Source organism: Hibiscus syriacus, unplaced genomic scaffold (genome assembly GCF_006381635.1).
Source record: "Hibiscus syriacus cultivar Baekdansim isolate YM2019G1 unplaced genomic scaffold, ASM638163v2 tig00111427_pilon, whole genome shotgun sequence".
Classification (NCBI taxonomy): domain Eukaryota; kingdom Viridiplantae; phylum Streptophyta; class Magnoliopsida; order Malvales; family Malvaceae; genus Hibiscus; species Hibiscus syriacus.
Genome location: NW_024063088.1, coordinates 4,530,458 through 4,543,388, shown reverse-complemented (window position 1 = coordinate 4,543,388; position 12,931 = coordinate 4,530,458). Strand labels below are relative to the sequence as shown.

General features: G+C 34.7%; 1 protein-coding gene across 2 annotated transcripts in view; it reads left to right on the top strand.

Moving 5' to 3' along the window:
- The window catches only part of LOC120163050 (nuclear exosome regulator NRDE2-like), a 28,794-nt gene that overhangs the window by 10,167 nt on the left and 5,696 nt on the right, over positions 1–12,931 (top strand). Inside the window, exons 3-10 of one of the 2 annotated variants that reach the window (XM_039173074.1) lie at positions 2,526–3,144; positions 4,855–5,026; positions 7,024–7,384; positions 8,492–8,602; positions 9,332–9,683; positions 10,638–10,863; positions 11,322–11,543; positions 12,273–12,433. In XM_039173074.1, the coding sequence (XP_039029005.1) occupies positions 2,526–3,144; positions 4,855–5,026; positions 7,024–7,384; positions 8,492–8,602; positions 9,332–9,683; positions 10,638–10,863; positions 11,322–11,543; positions 12,273–12,423 (2,214 nt within the window). In that variant the 3' untranslated portion in view covers positions 12,424–12,433. Of the gene's footprint in view, positions 1–2,525; positions 3,145–4,854; positions 5,027–7,023; positions 7,385–8,491; positions 8,603–9,331; positions 9,684–10,637; positions 10,864–11,321; positions 11,544–12,272; positions 12,560–12,931 lie in introns of those variants that run through there. The other variant, XM_039173073.1, reaches the window with a different exon arrangement.

The following is a 12,931-nucleotide window of genomic DNA, read 5'->3' as shown; positions in this document are numbered from 1 at the left end:
TGATTCAGATTAACCTCTGAACAAAATAATTCTGTTTCGTTATTTGCACCTAACCAAATTCGTCTATTTCTTGACCTTCTATAGACTCTAGCATATCGACCTTTTTCTCTCCTACCACCGGGTGCACTTCTAATTGACAGGCTAGCATAATTTGAATGTCCCATTCTCCAACTTTTAGAGCCCTTCATAAATCCTACATTATTATCCTCCTGCATGAAACTTCCTTTTGCTATCTTACCACGAGCAAAAATTTCCTCACCCTGGCCTTCCTCATTATCCTCTTCTAGAATATTGCAACTATCATCCTCCATTAATTCATAAAGAGACTGGAACTTGTTATGTTTATCCAGTCCATCCCACTTAATTTTAACAGCGGGCCCAGCAGGAATTAGTTTAGAGACTGGTGAAGATGATTCCCCATCAGATTGGGCTTGATATAACTGATCCACTTCCTTTCGCAGCCCAAGCCCCGCATAATCTCTATAGGACTTAGACTCAAATTCAAATTCAAAATTATCTGACAGCCCATTAATGATAGGTTTCGTGTGGGACTTATGTTTCAGAGATTGTTCCCCGCCACCTTCTAACCTCCCTCTTTCTTGACCCTCCTGTAACCACGTGTCCATCTTTGACCCTACTTCCTCTACTGACTTCTCCCACTTGTCTTCTTCCTTCTCTAAGTAAACTCCTTCATCCTCCTTCGAAAAATCATCACTACTCCCATAATCAAAATACTTCTGCAGCTCATCTCTGATTCCAGCTTGGAAATTATTACACTTTGGTCCCGTATTGATTATGACTTTAAAAGATCTTCCATATTACCCTACATAAGTATATTCGGGTATATCAAAAGGACTTGCTACCCTTAACAGTAACCTCGCTGATGAAAGATCATCTCTATTCTTTGTCTCCTCCATGATACTCACAAGCTCTCCCCACATTCCTGCAAGTTTCTCCAGAAAAGGTGCAGACCAACTAAGAAATGGTAGCCCCACCAACTCTACCAAGCAGTACGCCAATGGAACTCCTTCTTCGTTTAACAATGGAGATAACCACTTAAACCAGAGGAACAACTTCTCTCTAATGTTTGACCAAGCCTTTAAGAAATCTTCATTAGAACTGAATATAACGATACAAGCATTCTTAACATAACCCCATCTTACTATTTTGACCTCATAACCCTCCTTCGCCAGGGCCTTTTTCACCATATCAGACTGAAGGGGATATTTCAAAACCCCCGTTAAAGAATTCTTCACCCAGCTTGAATCTTCAGAAGGAATGTGCATTTCCCATACATTCCTTATCCCATTAGCTTTCAAATTTTGTCCTCCCTTAATTCCGCTCTATCATGCTCCGCTCTTTCCTCCACATTCACCACCTCCTTATACGTTCTGCCGTCCCTCGGACTGCTCGGCTTTCCCATTACCACCTGCTGCCTACATTCCTCCCCTCGCACATGCTTATTTCCTTCCACCTGGAACTTTTTGTCATCAGTTGCTCTTCTCCTTTCCTTCTTATACTTTGCAACCCCCACTGAGACTCTCTTCCCATCTATCAGCGTTCCATTGACGTTCTGAATCGCTCTTCTACAACCTTCCTCCATCGCATATTGCACAAAGGCAAACGTTGATGACTTATAGTTTGGTTTCACCATAAAACTTGGAATGTAGACCCTTAAAACACGACCATAAATATCGAAGATCTCTCTTAACTCTCTTCTAGTAACTCTCTTACTAAGATTGTCTACGAAAACAGTCCATTCCTTATCGGAAGATGAACGACCTGTCACAAACTCTCTATTTCTCTCTCTGCCTTTCTCCCTCATGTTTTTTTTTTCTCGTGTTTAGAATTAATGGTTTTTGTCAATCCTATATGATTGAGTGAATCACTTTGCTACCAGGCTAACTTTGTTATGTTCCAGTTTGTTAAATTACATGATAAACGATATTAAAACTTGCCCTTCCATGGCTATTTCACTTGGATAAAAAATCTGTTCAAAACTGATCGTTCCACTTGTTGGCTTATGGCATTTGAATTGGCCCTTTTGTCCCATTTAATTTTAAAATTTCATAATCCTGCTTCAAAGGGCTAGCATAAAGTGTAGGAAACCAAAAAATATGAACTTTCAACAAACACCAATTGATCCATATCATCAAAATCTCCTCAAACTTATGTCCTGTAAAGTTGTCACTCCTCAGAAAAGCCTATAACTCTCAAGTGTTGTTGCTTGATGACTATGCTGGGAACTGATTAGACCTTGAAATATAGTACTATAGTTAAAAATTGGGAATACTCATCTCAATGTAATGTCCTCTGCAGTCCCATAAAAAATAACAGCTTATATTTCGTTGTTCATGCTCTTGTTGACACTGTTGGTTGATATGAACTAGAAATATTTTATAAGCAGTTGATTTTCCTTCCCTTCCTGTCTTTTACAATATATGGACTTTGAGATTGCTAAAAAACTATTCAAACTTAGACAAGTTTCTTTATCTTAGTGTTTATGCATGGTCAATTTCATGCAGATTCATGAAACTAGTAAACCCGCGGATTCTGCTATGGTTCATCTAGAGCTTGGTCTGGTTGATATATTTATTTCCCTTTGTAGGCTTGAGTGGCAGACTGGTCACCAGGAATTGGCCACTGCTTTATTTCAAGCTGAAATTGAGTTTACTTTGTTTTGTCCTTCTCTATTATTGAAAGAACATAGTAAACATAGACTGTTTGAGCACTTCTGGGATAGTGATGGTGCAAGAGTTGGAGAAGAGGGGGCTCTTGGTTGGTCCATATGGTTGGAGAAGGAAGAAGAAAATAGGCAGCGAGTTATGAAAGAAGAGAGTTCAGATAAGAATGATGAGGGTGGTTGGACTGGTTGGTCAGAACCATTATCGAAATGTAAGGAAAAAAGCACAAGTCTTGAAAATGTTGCTCATGATGATGCAATAGCTGAGGATTTCCATGAAAAAGTTGAGAACGAGGATATTGAGCAAGAAGATGATACAGAAGCATTGCTGAAACAGCTAGGCATTGATGTTGATGCTGGGGCCGGTGGTGAGGTTAAAGATACCTTGACTTGGGCTAGGTGGTCAGAAGAAGAGTCCTCAAGAGACTCTGATCAATGGATGCCTGTTCGTGCAAAATCTGGTCTCTCTCTCTCTCTCTATACAATTTTGCATGTGTCTTGTTCTGCTTTGTATGTTTGGATACTGTGGATGATTTTGAGGTTTACACCATATTTTGTTACATCAGTGAAGAGTTAAAATACTTTGTTTTATCTGGGTGAAAAGCTTTATAACATAAGCGTCAATCTAAAAGTATTCAACCATTGATTTGTATTCTCCAGTCTTAACATACTACTGGAGCTCATGTCAATTCTAAAATTTTCTGGAAATATGTTGAGAGCCTCTAAGTTAATACATTTTTGCACACTAGCTTTTATTTGATTGTAATATTTTAGGAAATTCTATTCTATTTTTTTATTCTCTTATCATATAGTTTTTTTTTAATTTGTTTATTCTCATTCTAGTGACCAAGAAACCTCAACTGTCATCCGGATGCCATATTTAGGACTAGGGATGCACTTTTCATTTGGTCTGTTTTGTTATTTGTTCGTAATTAATTTTTCTGGCTTTTAAACAATTTATTTTATTTTATGCAAAATTTAATAAAATGTATGGTATATGTGTATAAAAGCTTTTATTTTGTTGTTGATATACCCCGATAGGACTAATAGCATAACTAATTGCTTTGACCAAATGAAAAATTTCAACATACCATTGAAGAAGATGGAAGAAATAGGTTTTTCTGGTTTGAAGCCAATAATGCAGTTCCTACCCTAAATTTTATTTGCAGCTTTTGATTTTCTTGAAGCTTGAATAATTAGCTTTATAATTGATATAAGGTCTCTTCCTATATGAAATGATTTTTGCACATTATACGGATTAATATTTGTTGCTATTTGTATTGAACATGATGCAGTTCCTACCCTAAATTTTATTTGTATTATCGAGAGTGATAGCAGGGTGGCAGTGGATTGGATTAAGAATGTTGATTTATGTCCAGAAGTGTATGCTTTTATTGTTAAAGACATAGTTGATAGGCTTAGAGCTTTTGAGGGTATTGTTAGATGGGTTGCTAGGACAGCTAACTTAGAGGCTGATGCCTTAGCTAAGGCTGGAATAGGCTGATTTCTGTGTTGTTGTTTACGGTTGTCCTATGGTTTTTAGTTCCTGTAAAGGGTATTTTGGTGTGTTGTATTTCTATTGTAAGTTTCTTTATGTTTAATGAAATCTTAAGGCACTTTTCCTCCTTCCGCTTATGAGCTCCTTTAATTAGGAAGGGGGTTTTTAACGAGGCCTTCAATTCTTATCAAAAAATTTGAACATGATACTTTCTATGATCTATTTGTAAAATAATGATTATGTTGAACACAGTGACTAGAGTTGGCATTGTACAAATAAATGAAACTAATAAAAATGCGTATTAATGAAAATTTGCATGAAGATGAAATTTACTACGTCTGCAATATCTATCAGATTAACACAGTTGCTTTTTTTTTATTAATGTAAGATAAGCACTTTAATGTGAACTTTGATTTTTTTTATCAAATAAATCCACTAATGTAAGTCTTTCAATCGAATTATTTTTCTTATTTTTGAATTGGATAAATCATATTATAAAAAATTGAAATGTCAATTTAACGATATGATAAAGAAAGAATAGTTTTTGTTAAGAAAACACCAATATTCATTTGTTTGTTTTTTAAATATTTTTATATATTAAACTAGGCCTTGACTGTGATTTACAGTTATCTGAAGTAACCAGTTAAATATTACGATATTGGCTATCAAACAGGTGCAGTTGCTGATACTCATGGACTGCCCAATGAAGAAGCAGACGAGCAATTTTTGAGAGAGATATTATATGAAGATGTATGCGACTACTTGTTCTCATTGAGCTCTAACGTTGCTCGCTTATCTCTAGTATTCCAATTCATTGATTTTTATGGTGGGAAAATCTCCTCTTGGTAAGTTTCACTTTCCTAACGATGTCTATTTGTGTCAAATCCATCTTATGCTGTCTTACTCTCTCACTATTCCTTGATTGACTATTCATCTTGTCTGTTTGTCTATTTTTTAACTTGCATGTGTACTCTTGCACTCAACATATAAAAAATTGATTCTCATGTATGAGGCTGAAAAATATGTGGATAAATGATGGTTTGTACCAAGTATTTACATGTTTCCGGGATTCTTTTTCATCCAAAGCACCTTCATCTGTTATGGAATAAATTTCTAAAACGTATATTACAGAATTAGGGTTTGCATAGGTTTACAGAATGTGTAATGGCATGTGTACTCTTTTGCATAGGTTGGAGATAATGTAATCTATTAACAGATAACCACTAGACTTATGAAAGAGTCCATGCCTAATGAATAGGCTAAACTATGTTGCTGTTGTTCTGTAATTGAAAACTTGCAATCCCTTGCAATTATTTAGTTCGTTTGTATGATTTCAATCTTGCCAATCCATTTAGGTGGCGTTTGGTTCGCTGGAATCCCTTGGAATTAGGGGGAATTAGAATCTAATTCCACTTTCCAATGTTTGGTTCAAGTTTTCAAAGGGAGAATTGGAATCCAATTCCATCAAGGGAGGGAAAGTAAATTCCATCCATAACATCATGGAATTGAAATCCTTTGGAGGAGGGAATATGAAAATTTGACCATACTACCCTCATCAATCTTTTGGTATTCGGATCAGATTTTTTTTTAAAATTTCGGAATCGGGTTGGATTTTTTTTAAAATTTCAGGTTCGGGTCGGGTTTTTTTAAGTGTGATATTCAGGTCGGGTTCGGGTTTAGGGTGAAAAATATCCAACCCGACCCGAAAAAAATATATAATTTTACCTTATATATTTAGGAATAATTACAACAATATCCCTCTATATATAATTTTTTTCAATTAAGTCACTATTTTTATTGAATAAAAATCATTTTTTTATTATTTCGGGTCGGGTTTCTAATTCATATATTCGGGTCGGGTCGGATCTCGGGTGGAGGTTCCCTTGTTCTCGGGTCGAGTCAGGTGGACCAAAAACCCGACCCATGGCCATCCCTAATTGGGATGATTTTAACTTATGATGTTTATTAGTATGATTTTTATAATTTATTGAAATGAATAATCAATCAATAAAATGAAAATTTAATATTTTTTAAATTTTTATAATATATTGTTACATGTAATTTTATAAAACAAACTAAAATTAAGCAAAAAAATAAGAAGGACAATTCTGTCATTTTACATTACTGAAATCAAATTCATCTGACATGTCTGCGAACCAAACAGAATATGGAATTGGATTTCAATTCAATTTCCTACCAACCAAACATGCTTCAGATTCAGATTCCAATTCCTTCACAGATTCTAATTCTCTCATAAACATTCCAGCGAACCAAACGCCACCTTAGAGTATTTGAGTGTATTGGATTTTAAATCATATTTAATCATGTAGCTCACTTTGACAACTTTCCAAACATGGATTGAGTTTGAACTTCTCTTGGAAGCTTTGATGTAGTTAAAATGTTTAAATGGCAAATAATTCAAATTTGTTGAAGGATATTTTACTTAGAAAGTAGATGAAATGGTTAGGCTAACATTTATGTGTAACAATTTCCCATCTGTTTTGGAGGTTATGGATGGTCATAGTCTTTCCTCGAGATGCTTTCCACATGGAAAAACCCAAATGGAAATTGCATCTTCCTATCCTTCAAAGTTAGCCTAAATTTTTGTATAAGAACTTGACTGTATCTTTACCCTTCTCATTTAAGCTTATCAGGGCACGATGCCCCCGAGTAGAGCTACATTGTTTGGACAAAACATAACAGTGACCTGGTTTTAGGTGTTTAAGGGGTAGGGCTGTATGAGAGTGTTAAAATCTAACACCATGATCTGTTCATTAATATGTTAATGGTTTCATGTTTCAATGAATGAGTCACTTACAACAACCTTTTCCTCCTCTTCTAGGGTTTGTACCAACAGTTCCAGTTGGACTGAGAAAATTCTTAGCCTGGAGGGTATACCAGATTGTATTTGGCAAAATATGAGAAGGTTGTTGGATGATTTAAATAAATTACAGAGTAAGCCTGGTGAATTCAGTTTGGAATTCCTTTTGGATAGTGCCAGAGGCATCCTTCAGAGGACTGAAATGATGAAATTTCTTCGTAATGCTGTGTTACTTTGCTTAACTGCTTTTCCCCGTAACTATATATTGGAAGAAGCCGCTCTTTTGGCGGAAGAGCTCTTAGTGACAAGAATGAACTCTTCTAGCTGTTCAGGTGCTCCGAGTCAATCTTTAGCAAAACGCCTTCTCAAATGTGATCGGCAGGTATCTTTTATTTGTTCTACTTGTCTAAAGGTGTACATATACATGCCTGATTGAATCCTATACTTGCTTGACAGATATTCTTGATTTATTAACATGAAATTCATGATTTATTTTCTGTTTCACTTGAGCCTAAGTAAATATTTTAGATTGTTTCCCTTATTGACAAGCTATTGTGATGTTCTCCATGAAGTGTCTGTCTGATTTTCTGAGTCATTAGGAAGAAATAGTACAATAGCTAATAGAAAGACAAGTTTCCATCTGAGTTCTTTCACTTTGTAACAGAAGACAAGTTCACTTAGGTTTTTTATAGTTATTTCTCAAGTTATTTCTTTTGTTTGAATATAACCTTTTTGCTAAATTTGTGTGATACTCGGTGGAATATTTGGTTTAACCCACCTATAAATATGCTAAATTGTATGGCTGCTACTTTATCAGTGATGTAAATTTTGTTTTTGTTTTTGTTAATATTCTTTTAAAGCTATTTCTGCTATTGATTGGGATGATTTTACTTATAATTATTCATGCATGATATCTCTTTCCGTGTCACATTCTCACCTTTTGGTTTCATTTGTTTATTGCTTTTTCTTGCTTCACAAGAAAAATAAAATATTGGTTAATAAAGGCAATAATATCTTTGAGTAATTTAAATTTAATGTTATAATTTTTTGGGGAACAGAATGCATGCTTCCCTTCAATTTTATGTAAAAGAGTTTTAGATTGATATCACATTTTATTATTTGTTCATTTTAATCAATAATGGTTTCCATTTTCTAATTGCTTTTGCTTTTAGTAATTTCCTAGGAAGCAAAAGCAAAGAGCAAAAATCAAGTGGCAGAAATAACATCAAATGATGTCTAAATAAGTATATGGGCATTTGATTAAGGCCAGCATAGTAAAATCAGTAGAAAGTAATGCTGGAATAAGTTTAGGACAGTCTGGTTTTAATCATTTGCAGTGTCCAATTTGCTAATCTTTCTAAAACTAAATGAAAATAAATGTAATTTTGTCTTTTCAACTTTCTCTGTTGCAGTATGAAGCTTTTTATTCTGTTTTGTGCTTAATTTGCTTTATTTTTTATTTATTTTATTTATTTTTTTGCTGTTATAGGATCTCTTGCTTTGTGGAATTTATGCACGTAGGGAGGCCTTTTATGGGAATATGGATAATGCCAGAAGAGTTTTTGACATGGCATTGCTGTCACTTGCTGGGTTTCCAATGGTAAGCTCTTAATGCTCTGATGACTATTGACCCAATAGATTGGATGTAGTAGCTGAAAACGAAACTTCAATTCTTTTTAATAAACAAGATATAACCGCATGATCGGGTGAGTGTTTAAGTGTTACATATATGATGTTGAGTTCACCACTTTAAAGAAATAATTGATTTGCCTTCTATCAAGTGTAGTAAGGACTGTTTCTCCTTTTACTAGATTGAATTGTTTTTACTTCTGTATTTAACTGCTTATATCAGGAGCAACTAAATATTTTAGCCTTTGTTTTGGCTGTCACAAATTCATTTATTAGCTCTGGAAATTTCTAATTCATCTTCTTTGTCCCTGATCTTCTATGCTAATTTGCTGTTCTAAACTGTTCTTGATGTGTTTATTTCTCTGACTTACTTTCCTCCCTGTTGTGCTTAAAGAAATGCTTGAAGTTTACAATACATCTGACTCTTTGATTTTCTTGAAGTACTTGCATCTGATGCATATTCGGACATGGGTATGGGATATAATCATCCAATGACCTTCTAAATATATGAAAAATACTCTATTTTTTAAAAAAGAGCATACTCCTCTCAGACACATTCTATCTAACATTCATGTGTAAGTTCAAGTATCAGATTTGACATCTGAACATTTTCACTCAATTTGTGTGCTTCAATGCAATTGTTCAATTATCTTTTAGTTTTTTCAGTGTAATGTATTAAAAGTCTTATTTACTTGAGCAGGATCTACAGTCTAATTCATCTCTTCTATATTTGTGGTACGCTGAAGCCGAGCTCGGAAACAATCGTGGGAGTAAATTGGATTCATCATCACGGGCAATGCATATTCTCTCCTGCCTAGGTAGTAGTATGGCGTACAGTCCATTTAAAAGTCATCCATCAAGCTTGCAATTACTGAAAGCACGGCAGGGGTTCAAAGAAAAATTAAACACATTAAGATCAAAGTGGATGCGTGGTTCTGTTGATGATCAGTCAGTTGCCCTAGTTTGTGCAGCGGCTTTGTTTGAAGAGTTGGCTGCTGGATGGTCTGCGGGTATTGAAATTATAGATCATGTTTTTACAATGGTACTTCCAGGTATTCATTACTTCTTTTCCTCATTTTTTAATCAGTATGGTTGAAAGCTCTAGAGCACTTCACTTTTCTTAGTAAATTAGCTGATTTAGCCATGTTATTGTGTTCTTTTTATGTATGCATATACATATAAAATTTTCCCCTTCATCTAACTTTTACATTTACAAGTAACATTAGAAGCTAATAGTAAACTAGTTCCATGCTTTTTGAAATTAAAGTAAATAGTCGCAGCTTAGGTTCTTCTCTTCCTTCTTGAAACTATATAAATATACAATCATATACATACATATATTATCTGCCAACTCTGTTTGCCAGATGATATATATGTATATTGGCATTTTCTATTGCTGTCGAGGACATGGTAGTTTTAATCAACCTTTCATGATTGATAGGACTTTATGTTTGCACTCGTCACTATGAATTCTTTGGAATAGCATTCGTATTGTTTTAGACTTCTTACAACAATGTCGCTTATCTGTGCCTTGTTCCCTATGGCTCTGGATGTGTTGTGTTAGTTTGCCAGCAGCTTTATGCTAGAGTTTGGAAGGAGATAAGAATAACAAAAGAGAAAAAGAGGAATGGGTGAGAAAAAGAGGGCAAATTTCATGCTGCTGACTAGATGGAAGTTTTTTGCGGCCTTTTTATACACCATTCTTAATCCACTCTTTTTATTTCTGAAGTTCAATCTGGAGAAAAAGGGTGAATTGCGAAACCCACTTTTGATTAAAATTGGTTGTCTTTTTTCTTTTCCCTAAACTGAATGCGCGAGTATCTTGACACATCAAAATTTGTTGATGGTTCTACATGGTTTGTTTAATAAAATAAGTTAAATTTTTCCTTGTATTCAATCATAGAGAAAGAATATTATCAGTGAGGCAGTTGGCCCAATTGTTGCAGCTGCAATTTGATTGATATTGCTACATGGTTTGTTTAATACTAAATTCTTGTGTTTTGCAGAAAGAAGAAGCCAAAGTCACCATCTAGAATATCTTTTCAACTATTATGTTGGGATGCTTCAGAGACATCATGAGCAATTTACTTTGTCCAAAGCTTGGGAATCTGTCACACACGGGCTGCAGATATATCCATCCAGCCCAGAACTCTTTAAAGCTTTAGTGGAGATCAGCTGTCTTTACACGACTCCTAATAAATTACGGTGGATGTTCGACAACCACTGTCACAAGTAAGATCATCTTCCTTGTGGCTTTGCAAAATGTATAGTGTTGTTGCGCTTTTAGTTTTGGCCAAGTTTTAGAATTTATTTATTTATTATTGTTTTTTAAAGTTATGATTTCCTTTACATTGGGCCTGTTTTAACTGGAGATTGGCTTTTTCTGAAAACAAAGTGCAATTAATGTATTGTTTTCCCCTTAAATTTGACAAGCTGCGCAATCAATGCAACATATATTATATTTAAATAGTAATTAAATATTTGTTAACTAGTGCTGCTGCCTACAGGAATCCTCTAACAGGACCTTAAAATTGAGGTGTATTTTCAGTATTTTATGTTATTTGAGATTGTCATTTATTCTTTAATGAATTAGCATTTTGCTTTTTGGGTTTTCAAGAAATTTCATGGGCTTGATTTTTTCCCGATTTTCTTTGAACCTATATTGATTGTTATTCTGTAAATATTCTCAGGAGACCATCAGTAGTAGTTTGGCTTTTTGCATTAATATTTGAGATAAGTCGGAATGGCTCGCCGCATAGGATCCATGGATTATTTGAGAGGGCACTAGCAAACGATAAATTTCATAGTTCAGTTGTACTTTGGCGATTGTATGTTGCGTACGAGATTAACGTTGTCCACAATCCATCTGCTGCAAGGCGAATATTTTTTCGTGCTATTCATGCTTGTCCTTGGTAAGTGACTTCTCCCTCTGAAACCCTTTTGAATCAAATTACAAGAACCAATTATAGTCGTAATCAGCCTATTAAATGGATACCATGTGAGAGATATAGAGCAAAGATTTAGGAACCAAAATCTCAAAAATGCAGTTAATCCGCTTTAGTGATTCTCAAATTTGTGAGCCTAAGCTATTTTTTTTTTTTTAATTTGGGGAAAATTGGTGGAAGATGTAGGGCTGTATTTGTTACTAGGTTCCACTCTATATCATTAAAATGCTAGAAAAAATGCTTTCTTTTTGGAAATAAATGAACAATGTCAGTGGATATGCATGAACATTTAATACGATACTTGCCGAGGAATATAGCATAGGTGAAAAAACAAATAGAAAGTATAGCTTGTTTTGCAACTTACTTCATGGATTACATTGTACATATAGATACAAATGTCACCTAAATGAAGAAAACACAGTTACATCAATTTACAGCTATACAAGAAATCTGATAGTGATTTGCCTAATCTTCTTATTTTCCTTTAATGTACCCTAGAGTATCTATATTTACAGCTAGGCCATTATTTCTTATTCCAACAATATGTATATATCAATTAAGAGGAAAAAGAAGTTCGGTATGAATCAGTCAAGTCGGAATGGTGGGAATAGAATCGTTCTTCTATTATTTTTCATATGATATACTTTGGATTGGCTTACATTTCATAATTGCTGAATGTTGTTCCATAATCGGTAGGTCAAAAACGCTTTGGCTGGATGGTTTTCTGAGATTGAACTCCATCTTAACGGCGAAGGAGCTGTCGGACCTTCAAGAAGTGATGAGAGAAAAGGGGTTGAATCTGAGGACTGATATTTATGAAATTCTTTTACAAGATGAGATTCTGTGATGATGTAACTGTAAAAGATATTATGTTGTAGATATAAAATCTTGTTGCTGGTGCAGTATGGATGGCAAATCCAAGTCACTTGGTTCCGAAGGTTGCCGAATTGTCGGATAGGTATGGCACCTTGCTGCCTGGGTTAAACTAGGAAAAATATTGCACGGCTAGCAAGTTTTTTTTTTATGAAATCTGGTTTGTGAATCGGTCCATACTTAAAATGCTTGCAAATTTTGACATTAGATCAGATGTGGCTTTGGCATTTTGGGTGGTAGATTCTCAGCTATGGAATCTCCCACCATTTTAGCTTCTTCAAAGTCCTAAATCTTTGGTGCCTTTTTTGTCCTTATATTTTAGGAGAAAACCAAGTGTGTTCCGTTGGTCCGATTTCATTTCTATCAAAACTTAACTCATAAATCATTGGAACCTATTTTCAAAAGAAAAAATATTGCACGGCTAGCAAGTTTTAATTTTTTATTTCGATTTCGAGTGGAGATTTATAATGTTAAACTCGTGA